Source organism: Hyposmocoma kahamanoa, unplaced genomic scaffold (assembly GCF_003589595.1).
Source record: "Hyposmocoma kahamanoa isolate Upper Pololo Valley unplaced genomic scaffold, ASM358959v1 119, whole genome shotgun sequence".
Classification (NCBI taxonomy): domain Eukaryota; kingdom Metazoa; phylum Arthropoda; class Insecta; order Lepidoptera; family Cosmopterigidae; genus Hyposmocoma; species Hyposmocoma kahamanoa.
The window spans coordinates 2,034,587-2,057,702 of NW_020653409.1; the positions used below are offsets into that span (position 1 = coordinate 2,034,587).

The window sequence follows — 23,116 nt, forward strand, 5'->3', positions numbered from 1 at the left end:
TCGCGTATTTTGTAATCCAGTGTTTTTGACGACGTGCATTAAAGAGACCTAACAATACACTTGTGATTCATTATCTTAGCATCAAAAAAGTTAATTGAGTAGACCCTGTAGAAGCTGGGGTTATTATAACATGGCCCTGTATTTCGCTTCAGATATCTGTTCGTGTATAGAAAACAGCAAGTTTTCAGTTTGTTCCCAAAAATAACAAAGCCCTTGTTGAATATCCGCAAATCTGCCAAACTGTACCACATTTAATAAAACGTTAATGTATTTGTATAAATGTCAGAAATCTGCCACAAATGATCCACAATGTTCTAGACTTAGAGTTTCTTCCATCCTCTAAGGTTCTCGATCTCTATGTGACATTGACATTAGGTCTAAAGTCAAAACGTACTTTTGCTATCTTTATTATCTCTCATTAAAATATTGTCTAAACATTCTTGTCACATTGAGTTTTATTTTTCACTTCAGGACATTACTGTTTAATTGATTATTTGATTACGTATTTTATAGCTATAATGTATTCTGTGTGTACTCTAAAATAACCAATTCTTTTGGTAGGTAAACATTCAAACATGCTTAAAAAGAAACGTACGTACAAGAACGTTACTTAGTCTATGATAGAACTGAATCAATTGCGTAGTGTTCTTGCATTTATTCTAAAATATATTGTTTTACAATATCTTTATTCGAGACTTCTAAAAAAATACAAAAATATATTGATAACTAGCCAACTAAAACGTAAAATTATACTAGCAAAGTCCATGAACGTCTCTTAGTTTATTTTATGATTATTGGGTAAGTTTTCGCTATCTTTCTTTTAATTAAATTTTACTCAACTAATGTGTAGCATTTTGCACCAGGCGTATTTGCTATTTATATGCATTGAATCTTTTGTATACTTAAGATGTACTTTTCATATAAAGCTTATTGTGATTTTTTTCAACTAAGGTAGTGCTTGGATGCTTTATGAAGTATCTTATCCATAACTCAAACTGACACTTCCAATTTTGCTAAAGGCAACCGGGATAAACTTCCAACAATAACTTTCAATATCCATCATTAAAATATTAACGTGAAGACAAGATTTTTGCATCTTATGTATGTGTGTACATTCACCATCAGTCACCATTAGATTCGACATTAAATAGCCGGTGATACAATTTTTTTTATAATACACGACTGACGAACAGGTCGTGCGCCTGGTGGTAAGCTACACGCCTGTCCATAACAGTTGCAGTGCCACTCAGAGCTTTAAATCGCAAAGATCTTAGGGGCACTGCCACTGCGCCCGTCACGCAGAGGCATAAGTTAACAAGTCCCACATGCCTGTAATTTCAACAGCACCCTTACCCTTATAAGCCGAAAAGCGCAGTAATGCTCTCATTACCGTTTGGCGGCAGAAATAGGTAAGGTGGCAGTACTTCCCTGGACGAACTCTGTCACAAGAAGCTCTACTGCTACCAAAAAACATAGTTTTTAAATACAATGAGTTGTTGCTAATATAATTTATATATATTAGGGGTTAAAGTATGAAATTGCCGTTTTATTGCAATAGGTTCTTTGAATTTTCATAGAATCTTTATGGTTTGAGGTTTTCGAATGAAACTTTTTTCAAATGGTTTCTGTGTTTTTTTTTTTTAAATTTGAAACATTTGAATATCGACTTTCAATTGTTTTTGTTATTCAATTTAGACAAGAAAGATGGATACTGCGAAAATTCGAGTGATTTTTGAATACGAGTTCCGACGCGGAACCAACGCGGCAGAAACAGCCCGCAATATCAATGCTGCGTTTGGAGAGGGGTGTACTAATGAACGCACCGTGCGATTTTGGTTTAAACGCTTTCGTGATGGAAATTTCGACTTAAAGAACGAGTCACGAGGAAGACCGCCCACACAGGTGAATAACGATGAATTAAGAGAGATAGTGGAAGCCGATCCTAGTCAAACTACCCAGGAATTAGCGGCATGGTTTAACGTTACCTTACCCACAATATTGACTCACTTGCGTCAAATCAATAAAATAAAAAAATACGAAAAATGGGTGCCTCATGATTTGACTGATCTGCAGAAAGAAACGCGTGTTGAAACTTGTGTTGCCTTGTTGAACCGGTACAGAAATGAAGGAATATTGGATCGAATTGTAACATGTGATGAAAAGTGGATTCTTTATGATAACCGGAAAAGAAAAATGCAATAGCTGACCCCAGGTCAAATGCCACAACAGTGTCCTAAAGCAAAACTTACCAATAAAAAGGTAATGATAACTGTTTGGTCGTCTCAGCATGGTGTTATTCACTATAGTTTTCTCCGATCTGGTCAAGCAATAACGGCAGATGTCTATTGTGCCGAACTCCGAACCATGTTGACAAAACTAGCAGTAAAACAGCCCCGACTCATGAATCGATCTTCACCATTATTGCTCCACGACAACGCGAGACCTCACACAGCACGAGAAACCATTTTGACCCTTCAGGAACTGCAGTTAGAAACCATTCGTCATCCTCCGTATTCACCAGACCTTGCTCCAACGGACTACCATTTTTTTCGTGATTTGGACAATTATAAATATTATTTTTTTTTTTTTTTTATAAATAACGCACACATTCGACATAGCCCCGCACTAGGGAAACCCTGTGTCGCGAGTGCCATGGACACACACATAGACAACCACAAATTACACCCAAACTCACGAGAGAAATAAATGTAAGCCATACAAACATTTCTCCCGGCCCGGGAATCGAACCTGGGACCTCTGCGTGGCAGTCCGGCATGGTAACCGTTCGGCCACGGAGGCAGTTAACTCTTTAATAATCTAGTTAATTATCTACGTGACAAGAAGTTTTCTTCCCAGGAGGCAGTACAAAATGCTTTCACACAGTTTGTGCAGTCTAGATCGTCGGAGTTCTATCGCAAAGGCATTAATAACCTTCCCATTAGATGGCAGCAATGTATAGATAATAATGGCAACTATTTTGATTAAATAAATTTGTTAAAAATTTAAAAAATAAACAATTTAGATTTTCAGTACAAATCGGCAATTTCATACTTTAACCCCTATTATTATAGTTATCGTCCTTTGTTTCTTGCATGCATACCACGACAATGAAAAAACTTTCATAATTGTGGTGTATAGACAAAATGTACCATAGACAGTCGTTCCCTCCATTACGACATTAGACAGAGGTGTGAGCGGACGTATCGCGTACGTGAAGCAAACAAACGTTGTTATAATGAGCTAACCCTGTAGAAAGTAGCGTAGACGTAACAATAATTAACTGAGTGTCGATCTTTGTAGGTATTAATAATTATAACAAACTAGTGAAGTAATTTCACAAAAAATAATTGAATATCAATTCAATAAAAATTTAAAAGACAAAATATGTTGAGATTTCAGAGTGCCATGTGCACCTTAACGAATCCTGACATATTTGGTACCAAAATTGTACTATTTAGTATTTATTCTTAGACAATTTGTACCTCTGACATAACGAAGTTATAGCGAAATCAAAATTGTAAGTATATTCGTAAATTTTTTTAAATAAATTTCCGCCATTTATTTGGATAAGCAAAGGTTCCACCGGACAGCCTCCTTATATGTCAGTATCTTTCCTTGTTTTGGATTTTATAATTTCGCACCCCTCTTGGAAGAATGGCATAAGTGGAGTTACGTCACAAACGTTTATTGCTTCAATATAGAAAAATATAACCCACATCCTCTCCAATTCTTGTAGCTCTTTCGACTAATATTGTAGATAGACTTACAAGAATTGGAGAGACTGTGGGTTATATTTTTCTAACTGACTCCACTTGTGCCATGCTTGCAAGAGGGATGCGATTTGAATATAAGAACTTTGGACCGCCCAAATTCCTAGCTTTCGTTTTGTGTTGTATCTACCAAACGCTGGTATCGCCTTATCTCTTACGAATTATCATAGACGATGATAGCAATTTATCACCAGGTAACCCGTCTGCTCGTGTAGTCACGAATTTCACAAAAATAAATAACTCTATGTATGTTAACTAAAAATAAAATACAAGCAAAGATAATTTGGATGGCGTTCTGCGTATATGTGAATGTTTACTAGCAGAATGACAATTCCAAAATATAGATTTTATTTTTTGTCTTCTTTTCTTTAGTCATCACTCAGACAGCAAATTGATACTGCCTAAATAAAAAATATTTAAAAATAAAGGTTACAATTAGAGAGATCTGTAACATCCGCGTAGAGAAATTCGTATGGTCTGTTAACTCGCTTTATAGCTCAGTTGGCAGAGCAATGGCCATACATTGACATATAGACGCGGGTTCGTATAATGTCAGATGGAAGGAATTTTTTTTTGCGTTCGACATTTGTATGAATAACAAACTAGTGGAGTAATTTAAAAAAAATACTCTATTACATGGTTACAATATTTTTTTTTCAATATTATAATAATAATATAATAACGCACACACTCAACATAGCCCCGCACTAGGGAAACCCTGTGTCGCGGGTGCCATGGACACACACATAGACAACCACAAATTACACCCAAACTCACGAGAGAAATAAATGTAGGTCATACAAATATTTCGTCCGGCCCGGGAATCGAACCTGGGACCTCTGCGTGGCAGTCCGGCATGGTAACCGTTCGGCCACGGAGGCAGTTATTAGTAGCAATAGAGCTCCTTGTAAAAGAGTTCGTCCAGGGAAGTACTGTCAACTTACCTATTACTGAGTTCCGGTTTTGAAGGGTAAGGGTGCTGGTGAAATTACAGGCAAATGGGATTTGTCAACTTATGTCTCAGGGTAACAGACGCAGTGGCAGTTCCCCAGAGAAGTTTTCGGTTTACAACTATGCACTGCAACTGTTATGGACAGGCGTGTTAGTTAACATCAGGCGCACGACTTGTTCGTCCTGTCACTTGATATTATACAAAAAAAACAAATGTACGCTTTAAATTAAATAAAAATACAAAACTGGATATCACAAGAATATTATTCGTTACTGACTTAGGCTTACTGAATTTAAATTGCTGGGGAACAAAATGGGATGGAAGCGTGAATTTTGCCTCGTTACGCGAGAAGACGCGCGAATTTGCGAGAACTCTCAAGAATTTTCGCGAAGGCGATTATTTATTAGTCTAGAACTTTTATACGATAAAGATGGTGGACTAGGACATTGTTTTCTTACTTAGATTATTTTTGAAGCAGAAGGGAAAAGGAAGAACTGATAAAAAGGGAAAAAATCATTGTCTTACAAATAAATGGACGACGGGTCTAATACAAAAACCACTAAAAAAATGTCCCAAGACAACCTATTTAAACGTAGTGACATGTAAAGGAATATGAAAAAGCTAAAACGTTAGGTTTAAATTGTAAAGTCATCGCAGTACTGTCTAATTTTGCTTGCTTCGCTGTCAGTCGAGCAAACGAAGACTAAAGCGTGAATGACGCTCTGTATACGATTTTAACGCCCTACAAGTTCGGACACTTTTTAGCGCGGACCCGACGTCCATATAATTGTAAGTCAATGGAAAAAATGGATTCGTGACTTATGGAAGAAATGAAATATATTTGGTCATTATGAAATATTGTAAAGGCTTATATCTCAATATCTGTTAGACGCTTGACGCCGAACAGCGTTTCCCGGCGAGTCACTTCTCGCGGGGTCCCAAGACGTCACCGACGGAAATTGCGGCAGTTTTCGAGAATGCGGAGAATTCTCCGGGAGACACACTACCTGTTTGTTTTGGCTCGTATCTAGATTGTACCTTAGATAACTGACAAAAAATTAGCTTCCATATTAACTGTGGGGATTCAGGTCATGACGGTTTTCACAGGTTTCATATAGCACGATACCCCTAGGTGCTAAAGGAATTACACATTCCCATGGATTGATTCATATTTTGCTAAATATGCTCAAGAAATTAATTTGGTTTGGTTGCAAATGGCCGGTTTACATTTAACATACAGCAATCGAGCGCGAAAGAACATTAGCTTAAAAAATTTCAAACAGGTAACCGCGTACGATTGCGCGTGCTGGCATCTCCGTGCGCCATCCGGTATACTCCTGATCCTGAGCGACTGTGTAAAGAGGGCTAATGTTTTGTGTTTATCATTATTCCGACTATTAATAATAATATTTGTAAAAGATTAACATTCTTTATTTATGTTCCAAGAAACAAGATTACTTTCACATATCATTTCATAAATTTTGGGTATAGTCGCTTGTGCAGAACACCGTCCACACATAAAGATAAGTACAGTAAATAATTACGACCGAACAAATTCGCCATAACTAGTCGAGCACTGATTAGCTCTATTATCTGCCAAAGTAGAACAGGTTTTTGTTTACCAGCAATATTATTCCTTATTTTTCACCGACTTCAAAAAAATGTTCTCAATTCTCAACTTCTAATTCAATTTTAATTTTTGTTTATATCATTCAAGTGACGGGACGAACAAGCTGTGTACCTGGTGGTGTGCGATACGAACGTCGGAAGCCGTCGCAGAGAGAGCTTTAAATCGCAAAGATCTGAGTGAGGGTTACTGCGCTGCGTGCGTCCCTCACCCCGAGACAAGTTGCCAAGTTCCATGTGCCTGTAATTTCACCAGCCACCCTTACCCTTCTAAGCCGGAACGCAGTAGTGCTCACGTTACTGTTTGGCGGCAGAAATAGGTAAGGTGGCAGTACTTCCCTGGACGAACTCTTTCACAAGGAGCTCTACTGCCCTTTCAAACTGGTTTAGTGTGCATGTTACGCGATTAGTCCGAAGTTTGCGAACCGACTTCGATAATTCTTTTTTGTTAGAAAGGTACCTGAGTAGTGCCTCAATTCAAATTTTAATAAAATATTCCACCTCTAAAGGTGGCAAATTAAGGAAAAATGATTCAGGTTTATTGAATTTCATCCACTATCCGTAAACGGATTTCAATAAAGATTGGCATCATCATCATCAACCCACTTATACGTCCCACTCCTGGGCACGAGTCTCCTTTCAGACGAGGGTGTAGGCCATAGTCCGCTACCTGACCCAATGCGGGTTCCCCAACTTGGGCCAGGGTGGCAGACTATGGCCTCTATTTAAAATTTAACAGATAGGTGCAATTCCAAAGAAATATAATGTTACAGTGACCTAGAGATATTGGAAATGGCTGACAGATGAAAGAAACTCCTCAAAAGTATATATCACTCTTTTAAATAGACTTAAATACTTGAGTTACCCGTTATTTTAGTTAATATGCACATCACCCAGTGGCGAGGAGTCTAGGTAACTCGATTTTCACCGGTTTGCCTAAAATTTTCGACGTTTGTGTAACCACCAGACCCAAGTAGAAGATGTAGAGGATCTCGACGAGCTCGTAAAATTAGAAGACGATTTAAATTGACTGTAATATATTAGCAAATAGGTTTAAAGGAGTAGTGCCATTAAAACCGAAAAACGTGGGAAGTCCCCAACCGCATTGGTCTATGGTCTGAACCTTTGCCTGAGAGGAAATATGACTATGGTCTAAATCTTTGCTTGAGAGGAAACACATACCCAGAGTCGTATAAAAATGTTGATGATGATGATGGAGCCCTACTGAAAAGCAGGTGTTGACTTATGACAAGCACATTTCAAACAAGGGAACCGCACGAAAATCTAAAGCACAAGTTATGAAAGATTTACATTATGGCAATTAAAACTGCATCAAAAATAGAATACGCATCACACGATTTTCAAAAATTTCTCAGCTATCTTTCCGGTGAAGTGTCTCTCTTTTATTTTAAAAGCAGGTTGTCACTGATATACTTTACTATTTGCGATACTGGGGTTAGAGGACCACATAATATTGGCAAACTTGGAGCAAACGACGCAAACTACCAACCAGTAGCTGTTTATTAGATTTTGTTGAATAAAATATAACTTATGATGCGGTAGACATTGAATTTTGATCCGACAACTGCACTGTATTGCGATTTTGCCTCACTGGGCACTGATATACAACCTTTACATGTATGCCAGTAATAAATATAATATCGACATTACACAAAGTTTGCGTGTTCATACACGGGTTTTTGTGATATTTATATAGTTTTCCTAATGTAAAAGATTCTTGACAAAGTAATTTTATGTAATAAATATCTTATTACGAAATTAAACTATTTTTTTTTTCGGATCTATTAATCAAATCAACGTTTCGGGCCCTTTACAGGTCCGGAACCTGGCGTCAGTCGTAACTGTGGGACCTGTAAAGGGCCCGAAACGTTGGTTTGCTTGAAAAAACAAATACGGGCGATTTAGATCCGAAAAAAATAGTTTCATTTCCTAAGTGTAACATTCGCGACAACCTAAGAACTCGATAAACACTTCATTCTTTCACTAACAAGTAAGTAACAATTAGCAGCAGTAGAGCACCTTGTGAAAGAGTTACCTTTACTATTTGTGCCGCCAAGTAGTCTGTGAGCATTATTGCGTTCCGGTTTTGAAGGGTAAGGGTTCTGGTGAAATTACAGGCACATGGTACTTGTCAAATTATGTCTAAGAGTGACAGGTGCAGTAGCAGTCGCCCTCCGATCTTTGCGATTTAAAGCTCTGAGTGGCACTGCAGCTATTATCGATAGGATAGGCTGTTATGGTAGCTTACCATCGGGTGCACAACTGGTTCATCCCGTCACTATATACAAAAAAATAAAAAGACTGAAACTTGTCATGTTACTTATTTTTTCGATGTTATGTTACAAAGGAAAAAAAAAACATATTTACATAAAAAGACCCAAAGAACTCATGCTACACAAGTTCATTTAAGATATTATAGTTAAAAGTTGTCTATGTTACTCGTAATGAATTCCATACAAAAAGTGATTTAATTCATAATTGATAAATATACGTTAGTAAATTATAAAATCAGTGTTTGGTTTTGGTATCCTCTTCTCTTTCAGATCGTCAATTACTTGGTGTAAATAATCGAAAGTGTTAAACTTTTATTGATTCTATAAAAGCTGTCAATGAAAAGTACCGAAACTGGTAGATTCAATATTTGTTCAAATTTTACAAGCCCTGAACACTAACGAATCTGCCACTTTCGATCAATTTCTAGCCAATTCTAACAACGTAAACTATTGAATGTGAGATATCTAGAAAAATATAAAATTTTTAAATCATGCTAAGACCTAAGAAAAACACATAAAATTAGCTATCATAATTGGGTGTCACTTTCACGACACTATTAAAATTTATTATTCTAAGTCAAAATATAACTTCAAACAGGTCTACTGTAAAGTATGCATTTTGTAGTTTCGTTACTGTACGTTCCTGCAGTCGAAATTATTTTTGTTTTAAATATTAAAACAAAGATCGAATACGTAGAACAAATTCCTTCGATCCGGCCGGATTCGAACCGACGTATTCTAGCATAACGTGCCAGACGCTATACCAACTAAGCCACGGAACAAAGCTACGAATCTTTATACTTGGTTTTTCAACGACTTTTTAGTCATAGCGCTATCTATGAGAAACCTTTGAGATTTAAAAAAAATATATAAATAATTATTACAAAGTTGTGGAGTAATTTCACACAAAAATAATTGGATTCAATTCAATAAAAATTTAAGTTTTTTTTTTGGTTGTTAAACTCCGTACTTCATTGGTATACAAAGAAAACACCTGAAATTTGATTAAATGTTGAATTACAAATATTCCTTTCACAAAATTCGTTAAATACTTAAGACGGTTTTAACAAACGTCAGAAAATGATCAGACGTCTCTCATCTCTCTTTGGTGCTTGTATACTTTACAAAACGGTGTTAATTAAATTTAGATTAACGATCTAGTTAGGCCGCGTTCCCATTATGTCGTAAAGTTTTATTTATCGTTGGACGACTGTCGCGTCTAGCCTATTCCCATATCACGACTATCTGTCGTGACTATGTTGTGGACGTTAATTTTATCGTTGAATGACTGTCATGTCTAGCTGTTCCCACTAGATCGTGACGACAATTTATCGGTTCACGACAGAATCATTTGAAGCTGCGATTATCTGTTGCCACATTTTTATCGTGACGTTTTATTTATCATCCGACGACTGTCGTTCTAGCTCTTCCCATTGTCACGACATTCTGTTGTCGTAACGTCAAAACAGTCGTGAACGAACTTCATTTAAATATACAAGCCATAACACTTTCAACTTTACGACATCCGTCGTCACGACATAACGAGAGCGCCCTGAGGCAGGTAAATTAACTTTATGTAGCTATTTGAACTTGAGACAATGTTTAATAGGGATCGAAGGTTCTGGTCTGGAATAGAACTACGTACACTCTGAGTAATTAATAAAGGTTAAAGGTTAATGTTCAGGTCAGTTTACTTTATGTTTAATACAGGTGGCAATTTTTATTATTTAAGTATTTGAGTAAATTATCGTGAAATATTAAATAATATTCATGATTATATTCTAGACCATATTGCTCTATTTATACCGGCAAACTTAAGACCTTGACACACATAGTTTGAGAAATAGAAATAAACTGGCTTTACCTTTCACCAAATTACGTGCAGTTAGTTCAGCAACATACCGATTCTTGTAGCAGTGGAGCTCCTTGTGGAAGAAATCGTCCAGGGAAGTACAGGCACATGGGACTTGTTAAGTTATGTCTCAGGGTGACGGGCGCAGTGGCAGGGCCCCTCAGATCTTTGCGACTTAAAGCTCTGAGTGGCACTGCAACTGTTATCGGTAGGCGTGTCGCTTACCAACAGGCGCACGACATGTTTGTCCCGTCACTTGGTATTATAAAAAATACCATATCAATAAAAAGTATAATAATAGACCAGAAGGTAAAAAATATAGAAAAAGTGTATTATTAATAAAAAGTTAAAGGATTCCTTTCAGAAAGATGCTACAACGACGTTAAAGAATTTTTAGAAAGTAACTTGATTATCATTCAAATTGAATTTCCAACTTATTAATTTTATATTTTCATTTATTCATTATAATTAATTGACATTATTCAACACTTGAATATTTTATTTTTATGCTCTTGCAATGCCCTTAGAGGGCTCATGTTAAGAACTTCAACCAGTTCTTACGAACTTATGTGCTAGAACATTGACGCAATAAAAATTTTGACTATATTTAGGACACGTCTAGATGAAACAAATTCAATTTACCAATTATTCATGAGCAACTCGCTTATGAATTTTAATGATTTTAACTTTACCGTGAAATTGTAAACAACACAAACTCATTTATCTGTTTGCTTCATTGAAGCATCTAGTAACCAGAAACACGAAAAGGGCCTTCCGTCACGAATAGAAAATTTAACTTTAACGGCAAATTTTAATAAAAACCTTACAGTTAAGGTGGTTAACCACTGGCGAGGCGAGACGAGACGAGGATTGACATTTGTATAGCTAAATTTCAATTCTCTCCTAGTGCAACATGGGTGGAAATAGACTGGATTGACGAGGATTGGCGAGTCGAGAATTGAATATTTGTTGATGTATTATTGAACCGTATTGCTGCCTACATAGAGTATACGACAGGAGCTAGTGGCCGAATAAAGGGTGTCGTTTATCAACCAACCTTCTGCTTTCATTTCTCTACTCCAAGTTCTATCTCGCGATGTACATTGGGAGGAGCAATACCCGCTAGCGGGTGTAGCAATAAGCGAAGAGTGATGATATTTAAATTAATTAAACAAGGAATAAATAACTGTAATAGCAACTAACCCAGAAGTTAATATCATCCATTTAGCTTGGTGTCGGTGTCACTGCAAGCGTTACGACGCTGATTTTCAGTTTCAGTCAATTTGTTTGCGATATGCGTTAATCTTCGTATACTCGCGCATTGGTCTCTCAGACAAACTATTATCGTTTGCCGTGCTTTTTTTGAAACGGAAAACGTTAGCAGCTGCATGGTTCGTGGCTAACTTCATTTCAGCATAACTGGAGTATTCGTGAATACAACACGTGTACCCGTACACGACACCGATCGGTCCCTTAAACCGACGCGGGTATAGGTATCACAGTTTTAACGTAATTAATATTTTTTATAATTCATATTTATGTATTATTTTTAAATCTCAATGTGCTATATTTGTAAATTATCAAAATAATTTACAAATTGTAACTTTTCAGACAAATCAAACACGGACATTAACAAAACAAACAATAAACAATACCTACTTGTTACCAACATACACTTATATAAACATAACAACCCTGTACCCTACCCTGCCTCAACAGCAGCTTTAATATTTTTTATAGTGGAAGACCTGGATCCATGGGATCTACAGATGAATTTCCTCCCAGTGGTTTTCGTCCGAATCTTCGAAACCACCATTAAGTTGTGTACCTTACTTTAGAAAACTGAAGATATTAACCATCGATGTATATTTACGAGGTCTGTGTTTATATGAAACAAAATTTAGGCAACTTTTTTATTATTATGGTCAAAACCAGAATCCTAGAAACACGAGTCATAAAATATAAATTCGACCTGAACAACGCCCTAATTTGGAATTTTACAGTCGAATGATGTTCGTATTAGCTCCCAAATTATTTGATAAATTACCGGATGCTGGCAAAGAATTAATTGTAGACAATTTAAAATGTATCTATGTAATTTATCACTATACTACAATATTTATTATTTTTCACTTGATAACAATGTAATAGTTATTTTTGATACAAGTGCGGAAAGTTAGTCATTATTCACGAGACTCGAGACAAGTGAAAATGACAAATCCGCATGTGTATCAAACAACGTTTTTTAATACATTTGCGAAAAACCTACATTGAAAGTAAAATAAAACAGTATTTAAAAAAACCTCATTTTATTCCTTACAGTTCGAGAAAATAAGCCATAAGTACGTTTTCCGAGAATGAAACCGTTTTGTTTTCTAGCTTCCAGTCTATAAACTGATCATAGACGGCTGTGTATTTATCTTTCGATTTATCCGGTAAAGTACTATTGCTTGCTATTAATGCTTTTGCACGTATATCTGGTGGTGTTAAATCTACAATACACTCGTCGGAATCACTCATTTTTTGCATAAATAATATTGTCAATTCTTTCTTTAGTAGTCAATAACAAAATCAAATCGTAAAAAAGTTAATGAAAAAGGCGGGAATGTAAACGATGAAAAAAATTAGTACTTTTTTTGGCCGACTTTTTTCAATATGGCAACTGTTGCCAGTATTCAGCCACATTAAAATTACTATTTTATATTACTTTATTTTCTACATAATCGCTACTAAGGAGCATTTACTTCATAGGAACACATGGGACCCCCCCCCCGCCGTCGTCACGTGAATATTGGGCTCCCGTAGTTTAAGCTAATAAAAATACATAAAGTGCTAATGTTAAGTTAAATTCGTGTTGGTTATGTAGTACGCACCGCAAATTCCAAGTGCAAGTGTTTGTGAATGTTTTCGTGCATCGTATTTACGGATATTGGATTTCTTATCGTGGACTAAATTTTGAACCAAATGTTTAAATTTTGACTAATTAATCTTGTGCTAAGTGTCTACGTGTGTGATAGAGGTCTTTTTGGGTGAAGAGTTATTCGAAAACTGTGTAAATACCGAGAAAACTGTACGTACAACACCTTTTGTTTTTATTTGTCAGTTGCAAATCTGTTGCATTTGAATTTGCATTCCACTGCTCAGGACGACAAGCCTATAGCGTCACCTAGTGACGAGTTAGTGATTTATCAGGTAGCGCCACCTTCCGGCAAGTAGCGAAACTAACTTCTCTAAAGCACATTGAATTGTTATTGACCGGCGATCGCAGGTGGTTATTGTCTGCCATTACTCACAGAGGGCGCTACCTGTTAGTAGCTGACCAGAATAATTAGAATAGGTTCAATGATGGATGAGTATTCTCCAGACAAGTGTGCGGGATGTCACCAAGCCCTTCCTAAAAGGGAGCACTTGAAATGTGCGAACTGTAAATCCCCATATGACCTCGTATGTGGCAATGTTAGCATAAAGCGCTTCAATTTGATGACCAAGGAGAATAGGGAGAACTGGAAATGCCCTGAGTGCATTAGCAAGAAACCTAAAGTGGGCAACCTTAACACCCCTGTACGCCAAGCACCGAACTCGGAGAACGAGCCTACAGAAAGGTGCAATGTAACTCGCCGGGTGAAGCCAACCCAGAGTAGTACTCCCAGCACATCTGAAGCGAGGACCGGCAATGATGACGAGTCACCCGTCGTTCAACAGGAGGACATTAGGTTGTTCTGGGAAGAAATTAGAGCCTTTCGGATAGAAATGACCAACTTTCGGGAAGCGGTATCCGAACTAACCAGTGCCGTTAAAATGCAGAATAGCCGCATCGATCAGCTGGAGACTAGACTAGTTGCATTGGAAGGTCGGAATACTGACACTCATCGTGTCGGAAACACATTCTTGGAGACCACAGTATCTCAATTAAAAACCGAAATTCAGGATCGTGATCAGGACTTGTTAGCGAACGATGTGGAGATAGCCGGCTTGCCCGAAATAGTGAATGAAAACCCTATACATGTCACACTTATAGTCGCAAAGAAGTTGGGCATGGAAATCGACGAACGTGACATTGTGAGGGCGGACAGAGCGGGCCCTGCGCGCGCTCACGTGGAGGGGTGCGAGCCTCCGCGTCCCCGGCCCCTTGTGGTGCGGCTGGCGCGGCGCGCGCAGCGGGACGCGCTGCTGAAAGCTGCGCGCGTGCGCCGCGGCGTCACCACCGAGGGCGCGGGCCTGCCGGGGCCCGCGCGCCGCTTCTACGTGAACGAGCGTTTGACAAAGTACAACCGGCAGTTGTTTCACAAAGCGAGAGAAGTCGCTGTCCGTACGAATTGGAAATACATTTGGACTCGTGATGGGAAAATATTCGTTAGACGGGAGCACGGAAATATTAAACATCGTATTCGCTCCGAAGTTGACATTTTAAAGGTTTTTGATGTGGAAAATATTGACTCTAATATCGTGCTGGGTTTTTAAACAATGTTACCGGCTAGTCTTATATATTTCATGTTGGTCTTCTTATATCTATGTTGAATTTCATGTGACTAATTACTACTTGTTAATCTTGTTATACTTTGCTTCATGTTATGCTACGTGTCCGCACTTGCTTATCGCCTCTATCTGCATGAAGTATATGAATCTCTCTGTAATAAATAGGTTACAGGTGGCGTTTTTGCTGCTTTTGCTGTCTTGCTGTTTTGCCTGTACTAATTTATATGAAAAACAGGGGAGTAATGTACTGCTCGCTATAATGATTGTCGTCTTATGTACTATTATACAATACTATCTATTATTCCTGTTACTAATGTGACTTAATGGCTATAAATAAACGACTAAATTTGAAACTGGGACTGACTGCTTAACGTGAGATCGCTGGGCACTGGAGGTGACGAGCTTGTAGCTGCTGTAAACAGATACCAAATAGACGTCTTAGCACTTAATGAGACCTGGGTAAAGGAAGGAACGCTTGCGCCGATAGTGCCCGGATATCAGCAAAAGCTCATGCCAAGGCAAAAGAGGAAGGGAGGAGGAGTTGGTTTTTATGTCCGCAAAGAGCTGAAAGCTCGTATTAAGTCTCATCCTGAATCGGTTCTGGAACAATTATGGCTAGAGCTAACTCTACCAGGTCGTGGCCGACTTGCCATTGGTACAGCGTACAGGCCTAAAGAAGTAACGGTATCCACTGCCATCGATGAGCTCAACGATTCCATAAGTTGTTTCGGTTACTGTGATTACACTTTTTTGCTGACGGACTTCAACGCTGACTTATTGCAACCCACGGATCCGGGATCGCGACGGATATTAGACTTTTTTTCAGAACGTAGATTTGAAGTGATGGTTCAGGAACCGACGCGAGTTACAGAAAATACAGCATCTCTTTTAGACATCATAGCTACAGACTCGCCTGTTCTATGCAGGAATGTCAGTGTCTACCATAATGAGAATTTAAGCGACCACGGGTTAGTTACCTGCGAACTTTCTATAAAGAAGAGTAAGGTACAGCCTAAGACAATTTCGAAACGCTCCTTGGACAAAATTAATATGAACTGTTTTTGTAACGACCTAAATAAATTGCCTTGGAATAGTATTATTGAGGAATCAGACATTAATTTAAAAATTAATATTTTTAATAAAATACTTTTGTCCTTGTTTGATATTCACGCGCCACTACGGAAAATCACATTTAAATATAAGCCTACGCCCTGGATCACCGATAACGTCCAACTTATGATGTCGCTACGAGACTCTGCGCTGACAAGAGCTCACAGAACTGGAAAATATGAACACAGAGAATATTATAAACAGCTCAAGAACCTTGTTGCCAGTGCTATAGAAAGGGAAAAATCAGCTTATTTCACCTTCTACGTTAATAATAACAAGGATAAAGCAAATAATATGTGGCTGCATATTAAACAGCATGCAGCACTTGGGAACAACGCCGCGAATCTACCAAGCATTCCATCTCACCTCCAGGATCCTAATGCAATTAACAATTTCTTCTTGGATGTACCAGGTGATAGCGAGGTACAGACCGAAGTTCTGGACTCTTACAGGCAAAATATAAACTCTCACAGTGCTTTTAATATCCAGCCAGCAACAAAAGAAGAAATATCTAAAATTCTCAATAGCATTAAATCAAATGCGACAGGTTGCGACAATATTTCCGTCGAGATGGTACTTTTGACTCTTGAAGTTACACTGCCTATAATAACTCATATTGTGAATGAGTCGATTAGAACTAAGATATTCCCTGAAGCCTGGAAAATAGCGAGAGTAAAGCCTATCGCTAAGGGTACTAGTGTAGAGGAATTTAGGGACTTAAGACCTATTAGCATTCTGCCCGTCTTGTCAAAGGTGCTGGAAAGAGTAGTCTGTGCGCAGTTGACACGGTTCTTGGAAGACAATAGCGTATTGCCGGAGATACAATCAGGATTTCGCACCGGATATAGCACTCAAACTGCGTTAGCGCACGTCTGTGATGACATGCTAGCAGCTTCGGACACGCTGAAGGGTACGGTGCTCGTCTTACTTGACTTCTCGAGAGCCTTTGACAGCGTAAATCACGGTCTATTAGTGCAAAAGTTATACCACTATGGTGTAACAGAATCTAGTTGCAAATGGTTCCATTCTTTTTTGACAGATCGGCGGCAGTACGTGGAAATAGATTCGGAAAACGGAGATTCTCTAAAGTCGAATGTAAAAAGCATAACTAGAGGTACGCCACAGGGCTCGATTCTGAGCCCGATACTTTTTGCACTTTTTACAGCAGATCTTCCAAAAGTGGTACATCATAGCAAGGTCCATCTCTTTGCAGACGACACGCAACTCTACCAGTCCTTTTCCCCTATAAATACTAATACTGCCTTACTACGTATCAACGCGGATTTGCAAAATATTTGCCAGTGGGCAAAACAGAATGCGCTGCTGTTAAATGCAAGCAAATCAAAGTTTCTGGTAACAGGTACGAGAGTCCAAAGGGAGAAAATTCTAAGATATAATCCTATTATAACTTTGGGAAACGACAATATTGAATTGGTAAACAGTGCCAGGAACTTGGGCCTAATAATGGACAGTGAGTTGCGATTTATAGAGCACATTAATGTAAAAATTAGAAACGCCTTTTATCGTCTAAAGCTGTTGTACCGGATTAGAAAATACCTTTCAGAAAAAGTTAGACAGATACTAGTCGAATCGTTGGTCCTGTCTCATTTCAACTACTGTGATGCGGTATATGGACCGAGACTCCTGGAGAAAACGAAACGTGCCATACAGCGAGTACAAAATGCTTGTGCTCGTTTTTGCTTTAATATTCCAAGACGTGTACACGTTACTTCCTACTTAAATCGAGAAAATATATTAAAAATGGAAGCACGAAGACAAGTCCATTTGACTTGTTTTGTACACAAGTTAATTGTACTCCGAAAGCCAAAATATCTCTTTGACAAGCTAGACTGGATCACGAACGTTTATAGCATAAATACTCGACGAAGACAGGCCAACCTTTTAGCCACGCCGTCACACAGGACGACTGGCTACAGGGGTGGTCTGAAATACTCAGCGACGAAAATTTGGAATGATTTACCACCACCTCTCCGTCATAGTAGTTCCCAACACTTAGTTAAGAGGCACACGAAAAGGAAATTATTAGAGCGACAAAAAGTAATGTAACTCCTTCTTGTAACGGGACAACTTCGTACGAGCAAAACGGGAAGAATGCTATTTTAATTTAATTTATGTGAAATTAACTGTTTTTTTTTTCATTCTTCTTATTAGTTTAGAGACAGAGCAGACAGCGAGCCAGCGTAAGTGTAACTTAGAATATTGTCTGGTTTATATAGATTTTTTTAATAATATTATTATTGTTCATTACATGTCAATTAGTCGGACATAGTCATAGTCATACAATTATTATTTTTTTAATTAATCTATTAAATGTTATTAATAAATTCAGCCTATATAATTATTAGTATTAGATGTTTATCGTGGCGATGGTATCGTTGAATTGGATTATGTTGAAAAGCGATGTGTCAACAAGGTCAGGCTGAAAATCAGTACCGCGAGGCATACAGTCACAAGGATTATACTGAGCCTGTTCCTTCCACGCACTATATTGTTGTTCCCACAATATTGTATATTATTATGTTCTGTACGTATTACTGTGTGTGGTAAATAAATGGTTTAAATGGTTTAAATGGTTTAAAAGGTGTAAAAATACGGTCTCTCCATAGATATAGTATAGTAATGACGAATGACTTACGTCACAAAGCACATATATATTAAATAAATATACAACTTCTTTAGTTCTATGTTTAAGACTTAAAACAACAGTAAATTTAAAAAAAACTGGAAGAGTAAAAAGCACTAGTGCGAGAAATCCAACTTTCCGCACGATTTGTAGTGCGAAAAATACCACGTTTTGAGCAACTGTATTAAAAAAATAATATTTGTATGTTATAGTTTTGACTTCCTATTTTCTGGTTAAATTCCATTTGTTTTTGTTTGTTTATGCTATTGAATTAATTTAATTTTAAATGCATGCTACATCAAAAGTGAAATTAGAATTGTGTAAAATAATCGCATGCCGAGTCTTAGTGAAATGTACGATCTAATATAATATTAGGTATACTATAAGACCTGCACTGTTAGCTACGTTTTACAGGGAATAAATATCTAGTACGTTGTAAAAAATTACCAGAAGGTTTGCAGTATTTTGGCTAAGAATAAGATTATCGATTCATAATAATCTTATTACTGAGTATCAAAAAACCGATCTTAATATTTCATGGAATTATGTCTATTAGCCAACCTTTATTGAAATCGATTACGGGAAAATGCGCGAAACCGGATTCATCCCCTAGTTTGCCACCCTTAGAGAGGGAATATTTTCTTCAAATTGAAATGAGACTACTACCCTCTTTCCACTACAATAAGAATCATCAAAATCGATTGACAAATGCTAGCGTAATCGTGTAATATACGCACAAAAAAACACATCAAAAAAATACAAACATCCTCCTTTTTTTAAAGTCGGTTAAAAATGCCTTTTGATTCCTAAGCGCGAGATCTTCGATGTAATATTCGACTTCTAAATCGTCTACATAAAGTATATTCAGTAAGAGGAACACCGAGAGAAGAGGGATTTGAAGCCTTATATGATATTTCCATATTAACGTCATGTGAAAATAATGTTCTTTTAAACAGCAAGCTCCAAATACTTGTAGAAAAAACCGAGTCATGGCTGACAGACCACAATCTAGAAATTAACTATGCAAAAACTAAATTAATGTCTTTTCACCCACATCAAAAACAACCAATCAATATTAATTTTAGTTATAAAAACATAAATTTGGAAGTAGTAAATAGTTGGACTTTGCTTGGCTTAAATATAGATTCCAATGTTAATTTTAAATCACATATTCAAAAAATTCGTATGAAAATGTCAAAATTTTATTATGCACTTTATGAAATAAAAAAAACTACAGACACACAAACAGCGATAACGACGTACTACGCATATGCCTATGCTTGGCTAAGTTACGGTGTTACTCTGTGGGGTAATAGCACTGATGCACCATCGCTTTTCACATTACAGAAAAAAATAATAAGAATAATTTGTAACATAAAACAAACCGACACATGCAAGCCTCACTTTCAAAAACACAAAATACTAACCTTATATGCATACATGCATTTATATTTTAGAAACGTGTAAATTTGTACGTAAACACCCAGAATTATACACCAAACGCTCAGACCTCCCCACACACCACACATCAAGGTACCCAAACAAATTAATGCTGCCCCGCTCTCGTCTCAAAATACATGCAGATGGCCCATTGGCCATGTCCATTAAAATTTATAACAAATTACCCGTCAAAATTCTGAATATAGATAATAATAATAAATTTATATCAGAGCTGAAACAAATTCTTCTGTCGAAAAGCTATTACAATGTTGATGATTATTTAAACGATAGATACATAATTAATTAATGGCTTGACATTTTAAATAGACTTAAATTCTAATTATTTGACATTTTAAATGTATATAAATGCTAATTATTTGACATTTTAAATAGTTTTTAGTTTGACTACAGGATAATTATTATTGACATTTATTTTTCATAAAAATTTTTAATATTTGGTGCATTTAATTTTTAAGATTTATAATTTGTACAATTGTTCATATCTGGAAATAAATATATCAACATAGCGTCCTCCTCTCTACCGAAATTGCTGTGCCCAACAGGGTCCACAATTGATGCTCATAGATATAAGTTTTTCATCTCTGTATTTTTACATTGTGGAATGCAATAAATTACTGATTACTGATTACTGATTACCTTAACTCCATAATCTACAGAGAGCTAATACACAAATTGACAAGTCCCTAGTGCCTGTAATTTCACCAGCGCCGCTACCCTTCTAAGCCGGAACGCAGTAATGCTTCGAGAAACGCCTACTGCTGACGACAGAAATGGGTACTTCCCTGGCCGAACACTTTCACAAGGGGCTCTGCGGCTACTAACCCTATCTGACTGTATATCTTATTTAGTACAAAGGTGTGTAATTTATTAACTAATTAAGTCTCATTTCTTCTCAATTAAGGAACTTCTCAAAATTTTCGAGTTATTTTCTTGTTTATCTAATATACCATTAATTACAAACTTGTTATTAGAATAGGAGTAATCCGGTGTTGGTTTAAGATGCCCCGACGTGATTGGAATATTTTAGATGCCTTTCGGAAGTGAGAGAGGTATTATTTCTCCTATATATTTAATAAAAATCAGCTGTCCATGCGTCTATTTTTATTTTTTTCTAGAGGATTGACTTTCTTACTATGCGTGTTATCACTATCATCAAACCCTAGATGTCGAACTACTGGGCATATATTGCAGATTTCATTGCAATGTTTTCATTCACATTTAAACATACGTTGGTCTAAACGACACATGAGTCAAAAAGATTCAGTGGTATGGGTATTAGGTAGGCATGAAATCCAGGATCTTCTTTTTTTGAATGATATCAAGTGACGGCACGAACAAATCGTGCACCTGATGTATAGCGACACGCGTATCCATAGCAGTTCCAGTGGCACTCGGGGCTTTAAATCTTAACGATCTGAGCAACATTGTCACTGTGCCCGTAACCCTGAGACATAAGATGACATCTCATGTAACTGTAATTTCACCAGCCTTCAAAATCGGAACGCAGTAATACGCACATACATTCTTTGCTTGGCGGCAGAAATAGGTACATGACAGTAAAGCGCGCAAGAGTCAATAGTAGCAACTCCTATCATCTGTCAAACAGGGATCCTGGATGAACATAACATCTGGGAGAAGCTAGATTCTCCCCCTTCCCCTCCTCACGACGAAGCAGGCCACACCGCCCCGTCGTCCTACTCGCACTACCAAACTTACTGGCGAATGGAGCCAGACGGTAGACCGCTGTCGAGCGGGATCGACCCTCTCCCGGTCATCAAATTGTTTTATACATTACTGCACTTTTTGTCAAACTTAAGTTAGGCATAAAAAAAATTCCCGAAACGTTGTAAAGTTGAGATCCCCACACTGATTGGGAAAGAGGCTGAAAGAGCTAATGATCTTTCTTCTGACCTTTTTGAAGGATATCCCCAATCTATATCAAGATTATTGAGGTCTGTCTATACTCACATTTCCATCCTTTCGGAGATAGTTAAGGGTAAAAAAACGTTAGAACTTGGCTTTACAAAAGACCTTTAAACTCCTTACGGCGAAAGAGTCGAGTCTGTATGCCTGTGGCTATATCTATTCATAACTTGAAGTTGTTTAGTTGTTTATTGTCTATCAGATTGTTTGTTTTCCTACTTTTTGTCTTAATTAATATATATTTAGGGGAGCATAGGTTTATTTATAAGTTAATTTAAAAAAATATATATATATATGTATATATATTATAAAATTTTAAAGGCACATTTAAAAAAAATTCTATACCTTGAAATCTATTTTAAATAATATTCATTTACAAATAAAAATGATAATGTGGCGGAAAAACACTCCAATTACCTTAATTATTACTATGAATATCAGAGCAAAGAAATTAACTTCTGGGCACCCAGAATCAATTTAGAAATATTCACTTTTATTCACGATTTGGGAATCGGAACCTTCAACTACATTGTTAACCACTGGGTCACCGGGATCGTCAATCTTTACTTAGACAACAAATAATTACTTAGATGTAAGTATCTATAATAATTTTAAGTATCTAAGTAATTATTTATAGGTAACACGCAATATCCCGATTAAAACTTGTTTACGAACACTTGGAATAACACTCTTAGAAGAATTTACTCTGCTAAGCACGTAAACGAGACTGCGTCACACAATATTCATTTTTCTTTAATTTGATTAAAGTTGCACCAAAAGAGATGTGACAAAATATAAATAATATGTACCTATGTATTTATTTCATTATATCAAGGGACGGGACGAACTAGTCGAGTGGCTGGTGGAATTAGTAGCAGTAGAGGTCCTTGTGAAAGGCGTCGTCCAGGGTAGTACTGCCGCCTTACCTATTTCTGCCGCCAAGCAGTAATGTCAGCATTACTGTATTGCGGTTTTGAAAGGTTAGGGCGCGTTTCTATTATGTCGTGA

General features: G+C 37.1%; 1 protein-coding gene across 1 annotated transcript in view; it reads right to left on the reverse strand.

The window, feature by feature from the left end:
• LOC113240039 (guanylate cyclase 32E) overlaps positions 1-23,116 on the reverse strand; it is a 193,353-nt gene that overhangs the window by 109,489 nt on the left and 60,748 nt on the right. The window contains exons 4-6 of the mRNA XM_026477244.1: positions 22,051-22,067; positions 5,798-5,850; positions 3,717-3,738 (exon numbers count right to left, since the gene is read on the reverse strand). Coding sequence (XP_026333029.1) covers positions 3,717-3,738; positions 5,798-5,850; positions 22,051-22,067 — 92 coding nt within the window. The remainder of the gene's footprint in view (positions 1-3,716; positions 3,739-5,797; positions 5,851-22,050; positions 22,068-23,116) is intronic.